At 35.2% G+C, this 20726-nt stretch overlaps 1 protein-coding gene across 5 annotated transcripts in view; it reads left to right on the top strand.

The window, feature by feature from the left end:
- ORC5 (origin recognition complex subunit 5) overlaps positions 1–20726 on the top strand; it is a 91775-nt gene that overhangs the window by 12409 nt on the left and 58640 nt on the right. For all 5 annotated transcript variants that reach the window (XR_014300844.1, XR_014300845.1, XM_082691919.1 and 2 more), the window contains exons 4-6: positions 1932–2006; positions 7189–7300; positions 11594–11724. Coding sequence is in view for 3 of the 5 variants with exons in the window: in XM_082691919.1 (XP_082548045.1) it covers positions 1932–2006; positions 7189–7300; positions 11594–11724 (318 nt within the window). In the remaining 2 variants the exon portion in view is untranslated. The remainder of the gene's footprint in view (positions 1–1931; positions 2007–7188; positions 7301–11593; positions 11725–20726) is intronic.

Genomic DNA, 20726 nt, shown 5'->3' with positions numbered 1-20726 from the left:
AAAAAAAAAAAAAAAAACTTAAAAAAAAAAAAAAAAGAAATGCAGAGCACAATTTGTGAAAGTATTCTTGACCAAAACTTGAACCTGAATCTGACCAAACCTCTAATTTATTGACTATTTTATAGGAAATATACTGGATATAAGAACATGTTAAATGGTACTAAAGAGGTACAATCAGCCAGTTCCGGGTTTGGGAAATTCTATGCAATGGATGACTTGTTTTCAACAAATATATAACAAAAAAGGAAGGGACAGGGGAAATACTGTAATTTAAAATTGACTAGATGATAGACCAAATACAATAAGATTCAACATATGAACCTTTTTGGACCCTGAATCAAATAAATGAACTCTTAAGGAGACATTTTGGGACAAGTGGGGAAATTTGAATTTGGTGTAATAACCATGTAATAATGACGTTAAGAAATATTGTTAAATTTTTTAGGCATGATAATGTGATTATTATTATTATTATTATTATTTTTAAATGGGTCTTCATCTCTTAGAGCTGCATACTGACATATTTACAGATGGAGTGGTATGTTCGGGATTTGCTTTAATATAATCCAGTGAGATAGTGGAGGGGAAAAGTGGAGGAGTTTAGAAGAAACAAGTTTGACCATATGTTAATGTTTGTTGGGGTTGGATGAAATATATGTGTGGGAGTTACTGATCTCCCTGTTTTTCTGTATATTTTAAAATTTCCATAACAAAAAGTAAAAATAAGGGTTAGGTTATGAAGACCTTGATTTTATTGTTATGGACTAATGGATGACCTCTTGAAGTCCCCCCTTTTTTTAACTTTTTTTTTTTTTTAATCAAGACTTCAAACACAGAAAGAGAATAATGTACTCCAATGAACTTATCACCCTGCTTCAGTTATTCTTAACATGATCAAACTTTTGTCATCTTTACCTTGTACACTGTTCCCTGCATCATATTATATTATCCTAATAACATACATACATTCTCTCTATATATCTATATACCTCATATATATGTTACCCATGAATATATATGCTATTTCTGTAGAGATGTATAGTATATATAGTATATATACTGCATATCTGTGAAAGAGAATTATCTTTTAAAATAACGTATAGAGAATATCTTTTAAAATAACATAATACCAGTGGTTTTATAACTGTACAAAAATTTAACTTTTCTTTCATCAAATGATATAAAAAAATGCATCCAATTATTTTTCTCATATACCTAGTAAGATATCTTTAGAGCATTGATAGAATACCTAGAAAAGAAACCTTTTTAATGTACTTGTGATTTTCTATTTAGAAATTTAGGTTAAAATACATTGTAAGTAATTTTTTTTTAATTTTTAATTTTTTTTAAAGATTTTATTTATTTATTTGACTGATGGATATCACAAGTAGGCAGAGAAGCAGGCAGAGAGAGAGGAGGAAGCAGGCTTCCTGCTGAGCAGAGAGTCTGATGTGGGGCTTGATTCCAGGACCCTGGGATCATGACCTGAGCCGAAGGCAGAGGCTTTAACCTACTGGACCACCCAGGCGCCCGAGTAATTTTACTAATTTGACCTGTTTAAAATGTCTTCTACAAAATAAATACCAGTTAAAAATTAATTCACAGGGGGACGCCTGGGTGGCTCAGTTGGTTAAGCAGCTGCCTTCGGCTCAGGTCATGATCCCAGGGTCCTGGGATCAAGTCCCACATCGGGCTCCTTGCTCCGCAGGGAGCCTGCTTCTCCGTCTGACTCTGCCTTCCACTCTGTCTGCCTGTGCTCACTCTCGCTCGCTCTCTGACAAATAAATAAAATCTTTAAAAAAAAAAAATTAATTCACAGGTTACAAGTTTTCATTTTAACATGGAAAATGCAAGCCTTGAATTGTGCATTATATAATGTTAACATTTTGTAGAAAGCTTTGTAAATTGATTTTGACACTTTTTTTTTTAAGGTTCTAGATAAAGCAGAATATCTAAGAGATATGGAAGCAAATCTTTTGCCTGGGTTTCTTAGATTACAAGAACTGGTAAGTTATGTATGAGAATCTTTTCACCCTATAAGATTGTCTTTGTTAAATTTTATCATTTTGTCAATCAGACAGGAGAGAAATGAATCTTAACATAATTTTAATTTGTATTTCTCTATTATGAATATTGTTGAGCTTTTTTTCCAGAGTAAAAGCAGTTTGTGACTTGGTAACATTTATTCTTTATTTTAGCTTTTTATTTCTAATTGTGAAGTGAGTAACCCTGCTTTCTTTTAAAGGTTTTAGGTGTTTGCTGGAGTAAATGGTGGGGGCCTAAACTTCAGACTTCCTGAAGAATTTTTAAATTTTCTTTTCAGTAATCTAGAAAAAGAATGGTATGTCCATTCTGGGTCTCCAGAGTTCTACCTCATGGTCAGTCAAGTGTCAAAACTGGCTTTGTATTTCAATTTATAATTGTGTTGGCAATGAATAGTATTAATACTACTCTAATTGCCATGGACTAATGAGAAAAGAGTAGGGATGAATTTAATAAGCATATGTGTCAGGTCAAAGCCAAATAATAGTAATATGGCAAATCAGGGTTTTGCAGAAGTTTGAATAAAGGTAACTGGAGAGAGAATTCATTGTTCACCAATACCAATTGATATAGGAATGCTAAAAATCAAAAGAATTGTGGCTATTTCCTATTTGTACCATAATCACAAGTGAGCAAATATTTAGTTTGATCAAAACAGTATTGTTAATCATATTCAGTTACTGTTAATTTAAATTTTATAGTTTTGTATTTAACTTACAGGCTTACTTTTGTTTTTGTTTTATAATCCTATAAGTACTTTGAGCATAATTTATACCTACCTAGTTTTATGTCTGTGTTAAGTATTAAGTAATATTATAAAGAAAATATTTTGAGAGACAGTGCTTACAGCATTTCCACCTTTGAAAAATTTAACATTTACTGAACATACTATTGAAATTTGAGAAACTTTTAGAAGTTCAGAGAGGCTTTTCAAGTGCTGTTGAAATCGTGTGCCTAAGGTCAATTCCTAAAATTCACTTTTAGTAATAGTATTGGGCAGGGGTGAGCTGTGAGAGTACAGGAGGAAAGACAGCTCTAGCTCTTGGTAGCCATCTTGGAAATTTCCTCACATAGTCTAGTCTTTGCTACTCTTGGCATTTAACCAGTGAGGCTGGGAACCCATCTTCTTTAAGTAGATGCCTCCTTCTTCATTTCTTTCTTCGTTTTCTCTCTCTCTTTTTTAGATTTATTCATTTTAGAGAGAGAGAGCATGCACTGCACGTGTGCGTGCTCATGAGTGGCGGGGAGGGGCAAAAGGAGAGAATCTTGAAGCAGACTCCCTGCTGAACATGGAGCTGGGTGCTGGGCTCTGTCTCAGGACTCCTGAGATCTTGACCTGAGCCAGAACCAAGAGTCAGATGCTTAACCGACTAAGCCACCCAGACATCCCTCTTGTTTTGCGTTCTTGTGTTGCATTTGTGGGTTTTTTTGGGCATACTTTCATCCACATACCTTCATACCCATTGCTCTAGGATTCCCTGTCTGGTGTCGGAGTGCATTCTTGCTGTCCTCTTGCTCTTCCACTATAGCTTACCTCACTTTTTCCCCCTCCTGCCTAGTGATGGTGATCATGCATCCCTTCATAGTAGTTAGTCTTTTCACTTTGTTTTTTTAGTTGTAATTATGGAAACTGAAGAAAATGAAAAGATTCATAGTAATCTCAACTCTACCAGAAAAGAGAATTGTTTTGATTTTAAATTGCTTGATTTTTAAAAATATATTTCATTTAGGAGAAATCTAATAAAGGCATTTCATGGGTTTTTTTGTTGTTGTTGTTTGTTTTGTTTTAAGATTTTGCTTATTTGAGGGACGCCTAGTGGCTCAGTCATTAAGTGTCAGCCTTTGGCTGGGGTCATGATCCCAGGGTCTTGGGATTGAACCCTCATCGGGCTCCCTACTCAGCAGAACCCTGCTTCGCCCTTTCCCACTCCCCTTACTTGTGTTCCCTTTCTCGCCGTGTCTCTCTTTATGTCAAATAAATAAAAAAATAAAAAAATAAAAGATTTAGTTATTTGAAGGAGAGAGAGTGCATGCAGCTATGTGCACGAGTTAGGGGAGGGATAGAGAGACAGAGAGAAGCAGACTCTCCCCTGAGTGGGGAGCCCAACACGGTGCGGGGCTCAGGGCTTGATCCTAGGACCTGAGATTATGACCTGAGCTGAAGTCAGATGCTTAACTGGTTGAGCCACCCAGGCACCCCAGCATTTCATGTTTTTCATAGTAAATATTTATTTGATTAAAATATTTATTTGATATATGTATCATTGTATATTGAAGGTGAGATCAGATAAGAACATTATCAACTTAAAATTCTTTCAGATAAATATCTTCTCTTTTTTTACACCTATTTTTGAAGTTTTATGAAATGCTTATAAATGATCAATGTTGTATGATCAAGATTTTATTTTTTTTAATTAATTTTTTTAAAATTTTTATTTATTTATTTGACACAGAGAGAGATCACAAGTAGGCAGAGAGAGAGAGAGAGAGAGAGAGAGGAAGAAGCAGGCTCCCCACTGAGCAGAGAGCCTGATGCGGGACTCGATCCCAGGACCCTGAGATCATGACCTGAGCCGAACCCACTGAGCCACCCAGGCGCCCCTAAATTAATTTTTTTTTTTTAAAGATTTTATTTATTTATTTGACAGAGAGAAATTACAAGTACACTGAGAGGCAGGCAGAGAGAGAGAGAGAGAAGGAAGCAGGCTCCCTGCTGAGCAGAGAGCCCGATGCGGGACTCGATCCCAGGACCCTGAGATCATGACCCGAGCCGAAGGCAGCGGCCTAACCCACTGAGCCACCCAGGCGCCCCTAAATTAATTTTTTTAATTAACATATAATGTATTATTTGCTTCAGGGCTACAGGTCTGTGAATCATCAGTCTTATGCAGTTCACAGCACTGATCATAGCATGTACCTTCCCCAGTGTCCATAACTCAGTCACCCTGTCCCTTCCCCTCACTCCCCAGCAACCTTCAGTTTGTTTCTTGAGTTTGAGAGTCTCTTATAGTTTGTCTCCGTCCTGATCCCATCTTGTTTCATTTTTCTCTCCCTATCTCCATGACCCCCTGCCTGCCTCTCAGATTCCTCATATCAGACAGATCGTATGGTAATTGTCTTTCTCTGATTGACTTATTTCCCTTAGCATAATACCCTCTAGTTCCATCCACATCGTTGCAAATGGCAAGATTTTTTTTTTTGATGACTGCATAGTATTTAATTTTATACACACACACTCACACACACACACACACATCCCTCTTCTTCTTTATCCGTTCATCTGTTGATGGACATCTAGGCTCTTTCCATAGTTTGGCTATTGTGGACATTGTTACTATAAACACTGGGGTACACGTGCCCCTTCAGATCACTACATTTGTGTCTTTAGGGTAAATACCTAGTAGTGTGATTGCTGGGTCATAAGGTAGCTCTATTTTCAACTTTTTGAGGAACCTCCATGCTGTTTTTCAGAGTGGCTGCCTGAGCTTGGGTTCCCTCCAGAGTGTAGGAGGGTTCCCTTGTCTCTGCATCCTCACCAACATCTGTTTTTCCCTGACTGGCTAATTTTAGCCATTCAGACTGGTGTAAGGTGGTATCTCACTGTGATCTGGATTTGTATTTTCCTAATGCTGAGTGATGTTGAGCACTTTTTCATGTATCTGTTGGCCTTTTAGATGTCTTCTTTGCAGAACTGTCTGTTCATGTCTTCTGCCCATTTCTTTTTTTTTTTTTTTCCTTTTTTTTTTTTTTTTTTTTGGACAGAGAGAGATCACAAGTAGACAGAGAGGCAGGCAGAGAGAGAGAGAGAGGGAAGCAGGCTCCCCGCTGAGCAGAGAGCCCGATGTGGGCCTTGATCCCAGGACCCTGAGATCATGACCTGAGCTGAAGGCAGCGGCCTAAACCACTGAGCCACCCAGGCGCCCTTCTGCCCATTTCTTGATTGGATTATTTGTTCTTTGGTTGTTGAGTTTGATAACTTCAAGATTATATTTAGAACATACTTTTTTAATCCCTATAGAAATAAATTCAAGGAGACAAAAAGCATTTGAAAGTAAAAAATCTCTTCCTCTTTTTCATAAAGAAGCTAGATTTTTGTGGAATTATTATTATATTGAACTCATCTGTCTTTGTTACCCAAAGAATGTTTTTTTAAGTAATGCAAATTGAAACATAAGATTACATATAAGTTAGGAATTAATAAATAGTAAATCAGCATCAAAGTGTAGTGTAATTTACATGTTTGGATCCTAAGAATAGCTACGAACAAAACAGCTGTCATGTCTGTTCTGCCAACTTGGGAGATGTCAAAAAAAATGTGGGTATGTGTTGTGGTGAGTGCTGTGTATTGTGTAAGACTGATGAATCACAGATCTGCAAATAATACATTATATGTTAATAATAAAAAATAGGAAAAAATTAAAATCTGTGTTGAAAATGCAGAGGTGTGTCTACAGACAAATTTGAATTGGCATCATAAGGTATTTGGGGCCACTCTGTAGGACAGTATACTTGTTGAGCTTGTTTTCTGAAGTGTTCATTTTGGTATACTGTTAATACTTTCCAAATATACCTCAGAAGATGACTGTTAACACTATAGTGATGTTTTGTGTGTGTATTTAACATTTCTAATATAAACTCAACATGTTGAATAGTTGGTGTGAAAATAGCCTTTAAAAAAGTTTCCTAATATTATATGGTTATAAGTACAGCATATCTATTTTTCTTATTTCCTCTCTGGGTTCCTGTAGCTATTTTAGTGATGAGAGATGTACATTTTTTTGTTTATTGATTGAAAGCTAATAATTTCTTTGAAAAGTGCCATAAAAGGATCTTGTCTTAATTATTAAGCAAATGTGTTTCTTAATTTCTGTAAAATAAACTGTCTGACTGTCCTAGCATTCATGGATAACTGAAATGTTGGTGAACCTGAAAGTTTTATGGAAATTCTAAGTAATTATGTATGAAAATTTGCAAATGGATGAGCTCCTTGATTAGGTTTTATAAATAAGGCTTATTAATATGCAAATAACTTGTTATATGTTTGTAACTTTGCTGGGTTTATTTGAAAGAAAAATTCAAATGAAATTGTTGCTCTGATTAAGATTTTTAAATGCAGAGTTACTTTTATTTCTCTTTCTTTTACAGACTGACAGAAATGTGACTGTTCTGTTTCTCAGTGAAATTGTTTGGGAAAAGTTTCGTCCAAATACTGGGTGCTTTGAGCCATTTGTCTTGTATTTCCCTGATTATAGCATAGGTAAATTTTAAAACTTCATTTTGACAAATGATATTCACTAAAATAATTTTTGTTGTTTGAAAGATTAAGCTAGTATATTCAAATAAAATACTTTGATGTCTTAATTTCTTCAGATTTGCTGCCAATCTTAAAATGTTATGTATCTGCAGTTACAGAGGTTTTATTTTGGAACTGTGAGGGGTTATTCCGATGTAGCTACTAAAATTTTTTGAAAGAATATTCTTCACATATTTGTGCTAATGGTGTATTTTCATATTTTTTAGTGAATATAGTAAGATATATATATTGTGATCTTGACATCTATACAAGTAAGAGCCAGACTGGGTTGGCAAAGCACATTTAAATTGTATGGAAATTTTAATTTACCATTTATTTGTGTTATGTATCTTTTAACTTTGTAAATCTCATTTATTTATTTTTTTTTAAGATTTTTTTATTTAGTTGACAGAGATCACAAGTAGGCAGAGAGGCAGGCAGAGAGAGAGAAAGGGAAGCAGGCTCCCTGCTGAGCAGAGAGCCAGATGTGGGGCTCCATTCCAGGACCCTGGGATCATGACCTGAGTCAAAGGCAGAGGCTTTAACCCACTGAGCCACCCAGGTGCCCCTCATTTTATTTTTCATTAGTGTTCATCTGATAGTACCAATTATTAGGCCTTGTGTTTCTTATTTCTTTTTGGTTTGATTTTAAATTGATTGATTGATTTTACAGTGGTGTTTTGTGTGTGTATTTAACATTTATATTTAACATTTTAATGTTAAATGTATTTAACATTTAAATTTCATAGATCTTGATTATTTTTGTCTTTGGAAGAACACTGGAGCCTTTTGTGTTGCTGAATATTGTGTTGTCACTATACAAATATGATGTTTCTGGTTCAAAGTTTGTAAGTGTGAAGCCTAAAGTGGTTAGCTATGAAAAAATGCATTTATTGACCTTGGCCTCATTAACACTAGCCCTCTGAACTAATCAGCTGTAAACATTCATTGTTAAGATAAACACATTTTTGCCTATTTACACAGGAAGAGCAATCAAATGACACCTTGCCTTAGCTAATTAACTGAAATAGAAGAAAGGTACCCAAATAGATGAAGGGAGCCCTTATTTTCAATAGCTTCTCTTCCATGAAAATTACAAAATAGGAAGAAGAGAAAAGGATAGGAAGAAAAGGAATAAATCAAAGGATCTCATTAAAAAAATTCCTTTGTATCTTTGCCATCACTGTTTAGAGTTAACTTTTTTAATGACCCATTTAGGGTTTAAGTACTGAAAAACTATTTAGAATTTAAGGAATTTTTTTTTTAAAAGCTGATTTTCTATATCTTAGTGGCATTACAATATGATATAATTGTAGAATTTGATTTAAAATTTTAGAAAGTAAAGATACAAAGCATCATAGATGGAGAAAATTTGGGGACATATTTAAATAATAAAAGTGATCTTGCCAGTTTCAGAGAGTATAGACTACTAGGTTTTTGTTTTTGTTTTTTTTTTTAAAGATTTTATTTATTTATTTGACAGACAGAGATCACATATAGGCAGAGAGGCAGGCAGAGAGAGAGAGAGAGGAGGAAGCAGGCTCCCTGACAAGCAGAGAGCCCGATGCTGGGCTCGATCCCAGGACCCTGAGATCATGACCTGAGCTGAAGGCAGAGGCTTTAACCCACTGAGCCATCCAGGGGCCCCTAGACTACTAGGTTGTTGAAAAGTATATAATAATTGAGCCACGTTTAATCTGATGATTTAATTCAGGGCCTTCTACATACCAAGATTTTTTAAAAAAACAAAACACCATAATTCCATAGAAAGGCTTTCAAAAAGGAAACATTAATCGATAAACCAAATTGTAGTTATGTAAGCATGGAACCAGAGTAAAGGGATAATCTTAGTGGCTAATGTCATCCAATCATAAGTTGATACACTTACCATCTGTAAAATATGGTATTTCATGTTCAGGATGCCCTCTCTCAGCAGTGACCACTGGGGGCCCAGTTTGGAATTCTTGTTTCTGATCTCTACCACATGCAGACTACTCCTCTTTTGGTAAAGCATTTTTTTCTTTAACCCTGGTGGATTTACAATGTACTTTATCAGCTTTTTGGTTTGGTTTAGTTACTGTACCATTCAGGAAAAATTCTACTTCAATAAATAATCTAAATACCTCAGTGACTTAGAGTTTCCTGTTTCACAACCTTTGTGCTATATTTGTCCCGTGTTTTATTTTTACATTTATTATAAACCACATATTTTTTTAAAAGATTTTATTTGAGAGAGAAAATGGGTGACAAAAGGAGAGGGAGGGAGAGAATCTCAAGCAGATTATGTGCCGAGCACAGAGCCCAATTTAGGGCTTGAACTCATGACCCTGAGATCATGACCTTAGCTGAAATGAAGAGTTGGACACTTACCTGACTGAGCCACCCAGGTGCCCCTGTTATAAACCCATATTAAATTATTTGGACTTTTTTATTTTTTAATAAAATCTTTTATTGTTTATCTGGGTTGAGCTTCTTGGATGTATGGATTGTATAGTTTTAGCAACTTTGGAAAATTTTCAGCCCATATTTCTTCAAATATTTTATCTTTTTTTCCTGTGTCCCTTTTCCTTGCCTTTTCTTGGGACTTTATTACATGTTATGTTAGACCATATGATATTGTCTCATTGAATCTGTTTACTTATTTAAATTTTATATCTTTCTTCTCTGTGTGTTATCAGGGATAGTTCTTTCTCTCTGTCTTTAAGTTCACTAACTTTTTTTTTTCTTTTCTGTGTCTAACCTGCCGTTAATCCCATCCAGTGGAATTTATCATTACAGAACCTACTATACTTTTGTTTTCCCTAGTAGTTTTGACCTTATGAGTATGTTTATAATAGTTGTTTTAATGTCCTTGTCTATTGATTTCCATGACCTCTTTCATTTTGGATTTGTTTCTATTGACTAATTTTATCATTATGGTATTCATTATGCTAAATTATGTATTTAGTAATTTTTGATTAATAGATACTCTGTTTTTTGTTGTATGTTGGACATTTTTCTAGGAAGCGCTTAAATTTCTTGAAGATTTATCTGACTCTTTCAGGGCTATTTACATGAACTCCAAAGCTAAGTTGGACTTTGTGTTTTTTATGTAGTGGTTGTGATATAAAAGATGCAGATCTAGTAACAGCCTCCCATACAGAATCGTTCAGGATAATATTCCAGGCATGTGCCTGGGCTTTGAAATGCGCTAGGTTTTGTTTTTTTCAGTCATCAGCCCTCTCAAAAAGAGGCCTTGATATATAACTATATATAAGTTTCTCTTAGTATATGTCCAGTGATAGGCCATATGTATTGTTCAGTCTTGGTAGATCTGTATCTAACTATGAGGAATGAGAGAGTGGTAGAGTCAGGAGCCAATGGTAAATGGCATAGTATCCATGATGAAAATAACTCACCTCTTAAAGGGAATCTTAGACAAAAGGAAATTGACTTGATCAGAACATCGTCTAAGAGTTTTCGCTTGAAAGTATTGCAGAAATCCTGAACCTGTGAAACTGGTCAAAGAACTCCTAATGGAGGAGTCTAAAGAGACCATTGCACCAGGGAGCCAGAGGGAATTGCATGCAGTAAGGAATGAATGACTTACTGATTTCGTGTCATTGATTTTTGAATACTGGGTGATTGTTTCTCTTTTAATTTTAACTGTGCTTCTACAGTATGATATTTCCAGCAGGATAAAGTAAAGTTTAGGATTCTAAACCTGTGATGTTGTATGAAGAGTTTAAGGTAGAAGAGAAATACAGTAAAGATAACCAAAGCTTTAGGAAGAAAACATGATTTATAAAAGGGGAAATGATGAAGTAAAGATGACGATTTTCGTAAAAACTTAGGAATTCTTTTTATTTTTCAGAAAATGAAGAGCATTTTCCAGTTTGGTGGTCATTTATGTAGTACCCCTGCTTGCTTTTTCTAGTTACTTTACTTATTAGGCAGAAAAATTAATAGGATATATATGCTTTTTTCATCCTTGATACTGATTTTGCCTGTAGAGGTTTTTGAGTCTTTATTTAATGTCATTGTTTAATATTTGTCTGAAGCAATTTTTAGTAATGTTTTTAGAACATTAGATTTATAATTTTTTTACTTCAGATTCTAAAGTTGTGTTACTTTTCTAATCTTGTAACAGGTTTCTTATTCCTTAATAATTGCCGAGCCTGTATATTTATTGTTTTATACCCTTGTTATAAAATCCTAGAAGATATAACTTCTGGGGTGTTGGGTTAATCCTTAAGTTCATGTGTGTCCTTTGAACAGGGAACCTTCAAAAGATCCTGTCACATGATCATCCTCCAGAGTATTCAGCTGATTTCTATGCAGCTTACATTAATATTCTTCTTGGAGTTTTCTACACTGTCTGCCGAGATTTGAAAGAGCTCAGACATCTGGTGAGTGAGATTTTTATTTAAAAAAAAAAAAAAGAAAAAGGGGCTCCTGGGTGGCTCAGTGGGTTAAGCCTCTGCCTTCGGCTCAGGTCATAATCTCAGGGTCCTGGGATCAAGCCCCCACATTAGGCAGTCTGCTCAGCAGGGAGCCTGCTTCTCCTTCTCTCTCTGCCTGCTGCTCTGCCTACTTATGATCTCTCTCTCTGTGTCAAACAAATAAATAAAATCTTTTAAAAAAATTAAAAAAAGAAAAGTACATCTTTTAATATTTTTCCATATAGAAATGGTGTGAGGTAGGCTAGCAGCTGAAAATTTATTCTAGAAATTTGGATATGGCCTTTTGAGGCTAACATAGTATGTGGTAGTTTCTTCCTTAGTACAAACTTCAGTCTGACCAGAAAACCTTCATTCATTTTTAGTTATGTCTTCTCACTCTTCCTTAGGAGTGTTTTTGTTTCCTTCTTTCTCTTTTTCTAATTGCAGAAAATGTAAAACTTCATTAAAATCAAAGTGAAGAGAAATAGAAGGTATAAAAGCTTAATAAGTAATTTTATGTTTTTTATTTTTTTTATAACATTTCTCTCAGGTTTTGGGTATGTAGCAATAGGAGTCTGGCATCCATATGAACTTAAGAATAATCAGGATAGTCAGAAGCCTTACTACAGGTCTTTCATGAGCCACTCACCTTTAGTTATCTTTATATAAAGGATTACTTTTAATATTTATGTAAATGATTACTAAAACATTATTTAAAAGAGTAGTAAAGCTATTTATATTTCACTAAAGAAATCATATTTACTTTAATTTTTCTTTGATCTATTTTTTAATGAATGTGAAGGGAAGGAGGCAAGAGTGTCTGGTTTCCCTTTTAGAAACCTTCCATTTATACTAAGATTTTGTCTACATGTAAGAAAGTGATAATATATCTAAGCCTGGGAAGCAGCTACCTTTTTTTTTTTTTTTAAGATTTTATTCAATTACTTGAGAGAGAGAGAACATGAGCAGGGGGAGGGGCAAGCAGGCTACCCAGGACCCCAGGATCATGACCTGAGCTGAAGGCAGATGATTAACCGACTGAGCCACCCAGGTACCCCTGGAAAATAGTTTGTTTAAAAGGAACAGATTCTATAGATTTTAGCACATTTTCTTCGTTTTACTCTTTTCTTTGAGGGATTCAGTATGTGTTTGAATGTGTGTTTGAGACAGAATGTAGAAGAAGGTGACCATTTAAAATTGTTTTAACATTTAGTATGTTTTTCTAAGTTTTAGATTTTAGGCTTCTTCTGATTTAGATGTAGATAGCAAATATCTTCTGAGTAGGGAAAAAACAAGAGACAAGCTGTTTTAGTTCAGGCTTGTTACTGACCTTTCTCCAGCAATTGAATGTCTTGAATCCCTGGTGTCCGAAGGAAATGACAACAGAGGGGCATACAGAGAGGAGAGGGGTCAGTACACGGTCCCTGCATGAGGTAAAGTCAGAGGGAACACATCTCGCTTAGTAAGTAACCTGCAGTTGCCACAACTTATCACTGATGTCCTTGAGTCCTGTGGGAATCTGTGCCTGCAGCCATTTCAAAGTAGATCATAAAGTATAAGAATAAAGAAGTGTTTGGGGAACTATTTCTAAAGAAAGTGTAGAAGAAAATATATATTTAAATATGTTATTTTTTATAGTCCTCTATTTTATATAGTCCATTTTTAGTCCTTTAGGTTTTACTGAGAAAATATTTAGGGATGAGATTATAGTTTTGTTATTGTTGTTATTATATCAAGTTCATAAGTTTGAAGCTTAAAGTGTGGTTTAAGCTTTTAGTACTACTAGTAATGCTAATATATCTAAGAAATTATCTGTAAGCACAGGAAGAAAAATAACAGTATTCTTGTTTTCCTCCATATGTGGAACATAGGGTAACAAAGATGCTTTCTTTCAAGTGGATGCTATTGTTTATTTCAAAGTTTGTAAGTAGCATAGTTATTGAAAGTTTAATAAATTACTTGGAAAGGATTCTTTTTAGGCATCTTTTCTACATACGCACTTTTTAGTTTGCTTTACAACTTATTTCTTTAAGTACTATTTTTTGGAGGCTAAATCTGTAGGTAGCCCAAGATAGGAGAAAGTAAAGTACTACCTAGAATATTCATTTAGATTTGTCTTCTCTATCTTTATGATATTCTTAAAAATAGTAATTATAATTTTTAAAAGGGTCAATTGAAGAAGTTATTTTTATATTCATTTATGAGTGCCAAAGACAGAATGATTTATTTTCTAAAAATTTTTGCATGGTTCTTTTAAAACAAATCTGTTACACATTAAGTTTATTGTATTTTAAACTTTTTTCTTCTTAAATATCATAGTTTTCTTAGAAATTACTCAGAAAAATTAACTGCTTAGGCAGTGCTTAGTAATCTTTTAGAGTGCAATTCCAAATTTCTGGTGCCAGGTTTTGTTGTTGTTTGGCCATGTGCCTGTGGTGAACTGTGACATAGTCACTAAGAAGTGGATGCCAGATAATTGAATATTTGTATATTCAATATACATGGTATATATACCATGTACCATATGTATATATGGTAGAATATATACATATACACACCCCATATATGTATATACATATGTATACACACACACATATATGTATATATATGCCACTTAGCTCTGCCACTTACAAGCTATATATGTAGTTTTATGTACTTCAATTTCCTTATTTCTAAACTCTTGGGGCAGCCAAGAGTACTTACCTCAGATGATTTTTATGAGGATAAAATAAAATACTCTCTATTAAAATACTTATATAAAAATATGTTAGGTGATATTAGTGATAACAGTAAGTTATTTGAATAGATATTCTTTTAAAGTACAAATAATTTCTGGGGGGATCATTTACTTTTTGTGAATTATTCAAATGAACTAATACAGTTGGTCTTTATGTAGCCAGGACCTAGCACTGCCTAGGAAATAGCAGCTTATCTTTGAGCAGGGGACTAGATTAAATCATCCAGTGGATGTTTAGAGCATGGGAAAAAGTAGGTTCTGGGTCACAAGATGGCGAAGGGAGCTGGTACAGAGAAGCTGCTCAGAGTACAGTCTTCTGCCTTGCCCGTAACTTACCTGTCTCACATGCAGCTGACCAACCTGATGTAATTTCTACTTCAGTCATGAAACTCCCAAATCTCGAATTCTTTCATGTATTTTTCAAATGATTTTTTTTTTTTTTTTTTTATGAGGAAGAGATTGTCACAGTTCTGAAAATGGTTACAGATCTGTCCACTAGCTCTCGGTTGACTCAAAAGACAGTACACACCAATGTGTTTCTATATATACTGGTTATTTTTTCTTTGTTTTTACAGTATGATTGTATGCTAGGGAAAAATGGTCCCTGAGAACTAAAATGAATGAGATCATAAAACTTTGCAAATAAAGAATCATGAGGTCTGGCTCCAGAGCCTATGTTCTATAAGCATTATGTTACAACTACCTCTTAAATAATAGCCAGTTTTATTGAGTACTTTCTGTGTACTGGCCACCGTTCTAAGCCTTTTACCAATATTGACTCAATTCTTACAAAAACCCTGTGAAGGAAGGCATTATCATGAATTTTCATTTTATAGATGAAGAAACACAAGATGTGTCATTTACCAGCTTTGTTCTTAGCAAGTTACTTAACCTTTTTGAACTTGAGTTTTCTCTTCTGTTAAGCAGGTATATTATCTGCCCCAGAGGAATTTTGTGAGTTAAAAAAAAGGGGAGTGGGGAGCACATGTAAAATGCCTGATAGCTGAAAGGGATCAGTTCATTTTAGTTCTCTTCTTCCTGCTGCTGAGCAAATGTTCATGGACTTAAAAATATATTGTAATCTTACTAATTCCAAGATCATAAACTAGACTTGGGTATGGAGACTGCTAACCAAAACTGCTTTAGGTTTGCATCATATGTTAAAGTCATATTAAAGAATATGAAGTTTGAAGGTTGATCTGGCAGAACAGCTATCATTCTGTTGATGGCCAGGTTTGGTTTGACAGATGGCTGGGTGAGTGGGTGTCCTTCCCCATTGTTTTATGTTTTTATACTGATTGATTTATCAACAAGGATGTCTTTTCCACATAGAAAAGAGCTATTTTTTGGTGAAACATTCTTAAGGGGGAGGCACAATCTTCAATTAGGAGAAATAACCTAGTTAGGTTTGGTTTTCTTTTACTTTTTTCTTGATTTTTTTTTTTTTAAATTAAAGTGTAGCGTACATATAGAAAAACACAAGAGGAACCTGGATGGCACTCAGTTGGTTAAGCATTGGACTCTTGATTTCAGCTTAGGTCTAGATCTCAGAGTCACGAGTTGAAGCTCCACATTGGGCTCCACACTGGGTGTGGAGCCTACTTAAAAAAAAAGAGAAAAGCACGTAAACCATGCATATGCACCACAGTGAATTATCACAAAATGAAAACAGCTGTGTAAATTAAATCCAAGTCAAAAAGTAGAAAATTATTAACATCCAAGGAGCCTACTTCATGCTTCCTCCCAATTTCTACCTCTTCTTCCCTCCTCAGAGATAATCACTTTATCTTTGCTTAGTTTTGCCTGTTTTTGAACTTTTATCTAAAGGGAAACATATAGTATGCATTCTTTTTTATCTGTCTACTTTTTGCTCAATATTTTGAGATATTCATCCATGTTAAATGAAGCTGTGGCATATCTTGAGTGGTCCCATGGTCATCTTTAGACAAAAGGGTAAGCAAGAAGCAGTATTTAGCTATCTTTCCCAGTTGGGCCTTCATAGGGTACCTTTATTTTTGGCCTTGAATAATTAAGAATTATTTTTGTATCACAACCATATTTGTTGGTACTGACATGCTAATAGTTTGCTCTCATTATTTTACTAGATATAGTATTTACAAGATAAAGTATTGGATATTTTTTAAATTTATTTAAAAATTTTTGGAAGCAATTATGGGGCACCTGAGTAGCTTAGTCAAAGTATCTGCCTTTGACTCAGGTTATGATCTCAGGGTTCTGGGATTGAGCCCCACATCCAGCTCCCTGCTCAGCGGGGAGCCTGCTTCTTCCTCTTCTTCTGCCTTTCCTTCTGCTGTGCTCTCTCTCTGCCAAATAAATAAATAAAATCTTAAAAAAAATTTTTTGGAAGCAATTATGGGGCACCTGAGTAGCTTAGTCAAAGTATCTGCCTTTGACTCAGGTTATGATCTCAGGGTTCTGGGATTGAGCCCCACATCCAGCTCCCTGCTCAGCGGGGAGCCTGCTTCTTCCTCTTCTTCTGCCTTTCCTTCTGCTGTGCTCTCTCTCTGCCAAATAAATAAATAAAATCTTAAAAAAAATTTTTGGAAGCAATTTCTAATTTACAAAAAGTTGCAGGTACATTAAAAAGAATTTTTCCTCTCTTTTCCCTACTCATCTGAGATTATTTGTGACCTGATGCCCCGTGACCCTAAATACTTTAGCGCATGTATCTTAGAATGGCATTCTCCCACATAACTACAATACAGCCATCAAAACGAGAAAATGGACTCATTGCTCCAATCTGATCCTCAGACCCTATTCAGGATTTGCCAGTTGTTACAATAATGTAGTTGAGAGCAAAAGAATCCAATTGAAAACAACATACTGCATTTAAGTTGCTCTGTTTCTTGAACTTTCATTTGGAATAGTTGTTCAGTCTTCAGCTTTCATGATCTTGAGACCTTTGAAGATTACAGGCCAGTTGTTTTGTGGAACTACCTTTCATTTGTTTGCTTATGGTCAGATTCAGGTTGTGCATCTAACAGAAATATCACAGAAATGATGCTTTCTTCTCATTGCATCTTGCCAGGTGTTACAGGATTTCATTTTATTTTATAACTGGTCATGTTCACTTTGATCACTTGATTAAGATGGCATTTCTTTTCTCCTTGTTGTGGGGAAGTATCTCAAAACCTTGTAAATACCTTGCTCCTCATCAGAATTTCAACTTAATCATTTTTCATATCTGCCTGGCTTTAGGATATCCTGTTTTATGTGTGTGTGTGTGTGTGTGTGTGTGTGTGTGTTTTAATTTTTATTTATTTGAGAGAGAGATTACAAGTAGGCAGAGAGGCAGGCGGGGGTGGGGGTGGGTAGGTTCCCACTGAGCAGAGAGCCTGATTCAGGGCTTGATCCCAGGATCATGACCTGAGCGAAAGGCAGAGGCTTAACCCACTGAGTCACCCAGGACACCACAGGATATCCTGTTTTAAGATAGGACAATTACCAAGGTGGGTATCACATAATCACATGAGCACTTTAAAAGGAAAGTTTTCTGTGGCTGCTGAAAGAAGGGGAAGTCAGAGATTGGGAGCATACTTTAACTTCTGGGTAAGATGGGGTGATAATAATAATGTCTACCCCATAGGCTCATTTAGAGGATTAAATGAGTTAATGCCTGTAATAAGGGCTCTGTTGACTTAATCAATGATTAAATTGATTAATTAAATTAACATTGATTAAATCAGTGTTAATACAGATGTTCTCAGTTCTGATTTTTATTTCTCTAATATTTCAGAGATGAAATTTAGGCATTCTTTTTTTTTTTTTTAAAGATTTTATTTATTTATTTGACAGAGAGAAATCACAAGTAGTCGGAGAGGCAGGCAGAGAAAGAGAGAGAAGCAGGCTCCCTGCTGAGCAGAGAGCCCGATGCGGGACTCGATCCCAGGACCCTGAGATCATGACCTGAGCCAAAGGCAGTGGCTTAACCCACTGAGCCACCCAGGCGCCCCAAATTTAGGCATTCTTAAAAGGCAAAAGAGTTCAGAAATTATTTCTGTGTGGCCTTGGAATATTGAAATACGTTTTTATATCTGTACTTGAACATGTGTATTAGCTTTCCATTGCTGTGTAACAAATTACCACAAATTTAGTGGCTTAAAACAATACACTTTTATTAGCTCACAGTTCTGCAGGTCAGAAATCCAGGTACTGTTACTGGCTTCTGCTCAGGATATCAGATAAAATTAAAATTTTGGCTAGACTCTATTCTCATCTTGAGTTCTAGGGAAAATAGCTTCCGAGCTCGTTCATACTCGACAGAATGCAGGTTTTCACAGAATGCAGGTTTTCTTGGCTGTAAGAATGAGATCTGAAGCTGCCTTGCCTGCTGTCAGCCAAGTCCCAGGCCTCCTGGAGAGCACCTGTGTTCTTTGCCACATACTTTCCATCCACCAGCCAGCAAGGGATTGTTCAGTCTTTATACTCCTAATCTCTGTCTTCTGTGACTAGCCAGAGAACACTTTGTTTTTGAAGGGCTTGTGTGATTAGGTCAGACTCATCTGATTATCTCTATTTTGGGGACTATCTTTGGGATTTTAATTACATCTACAAAATTCTTTTATAGCAGTACCTAAATTAGTGTTTGATTGAATAATGAGAGAAGGTATGCATATATATCAGGGGCTGGCAGTCTTGGGGAGCTATCTTAGAGTTTTGCTTACTGCAGTATACATGTATCTTTTTTTTTTTTTTTTTAAGTTTTGTTTTTAGCAATCTCTACACCCAACATGGGGCTCAAACTCTTCTCTTGAGATTATGAGGCACACTCTTCTGACTGAGCCAGCCAGGTGCCCCTTTTAGATGGTTTTCTAACAAATAATTTCAAGTAGAATAATGAATTTTTTGGAAAATCTCACTGAGAGTTGAAAGTTTCCTAAATTGCCTATCTAAATGGATTGTTTGGCCTCTTAAAGCAATGCAAGTTTTTCTTTGCAGTGTAAGGGAAATAGTCTCTCTGTTTCACCTGGATCAGGCTTTGATAACTTAGTGCCCTTATTGGTTTAGAAATAAATTCCCAGGACATCTCACAGATCACGATCATGAATTCAGGCACTGGAATCTCTGTGCCTGTAGGCAAATTATATTTTGCTTTCTTGGCCAACAAATGGGCATAATAAAAGTGCAGTTGTCAGGAATAAGTGAGGTAGCAGGTGGCCATAACTAACTCTTGATAATTAAGCTTCACCTGTTGAGAGCATGAATATTTAGTGAGCCCATGGTCATTTCTTAATAAAGTTATGCCGCTGTCTTGCCCCCATCCCCCTTTTCAGGTAAGAGTGAAATATATACTTACAAGTTAAGGAATAATGGGGAAATAAATGTTCAGTGGGAATAGAAATTTATTATATCAAAAAATTTTCTAAAAATTATTTCTGCTTGGGCTTTGGAATTATTTTTGTGATTTTATTAGCAGGCTTTTTATTTCCAGTCTCTGGGCAATTTGGAGGACAGTTTAAAATATCAATGGGCCTAAAGTTAGATTTTGGTGTAAATAATCCTATATATAGGGAAGTAAGATTTGCTTGTATTTGAGGATTAATATAGGAGAAATGGGTAATATTAGAGAGCACATTTGAATGTTAATAGCCAAAGTTGTGAAAAGTATTTTGTATTTGGACAGATTATTTTGTCAAATTTCCCTTGTTTGTTAGGGCTAGGATTTATGATTTACTTAAATACCAAGATAGTATTTGGACAGTTATGGGTACTCATAATGTTATAGTTTTATATACTCAATAAGTTCTTGTGGAATGACATGGGGAAGATAAGAATTTACTGAATTAAAATGAGAAAATAGTCTTCTATAGTTATCTGCATTACTTTTTACTGCTATTTGTAAATGATTAAACATGTATTTTAATGGTTTGGCCAAGAAAAAAAAGCAGTTTGCCAAGTTGTTTACCAGTTACTTCTGATATCGTGACATTACTGTTATTAAGCAGTGTTTAGATCTTGAAAACCTGAAACTAAGTTCAGAAAGTTGGCCTCTCTCCACTTAATATTAACAGAGTTTGGAAGATTTTTTCTGCCCCAAACTGTTGCTTTTTATGGAGTAAAATAGGAAAAACTGTTTCAAGAATTAGTTCTCAGCTCTCTCTTACCTTCTCGATTTGAGGTTGGATAGTTAATATGTTAATATTTACCTCTGTCTATCCCCAGGCTTCATTATGGAATCATTTCAGTATGAAATACTTGTGATCAAGTTCAT

This window comes from Mustela nivalis (assembly GCF_964662115.1).
Source record: "Mustela nivalis genome assembly, chromosome: 12".
Lineage (NCBI taxonomy): Eukaryota > Metazoa > Chordata > Mammalia > Carnivora > Mustelidae > Mustela > Mustela nivalis.
The sequence above is the reverse complement of the archived record's forward strand: the minus strand, read 5'-3'. Positions and strand labels throughout refer to the sequence as shown.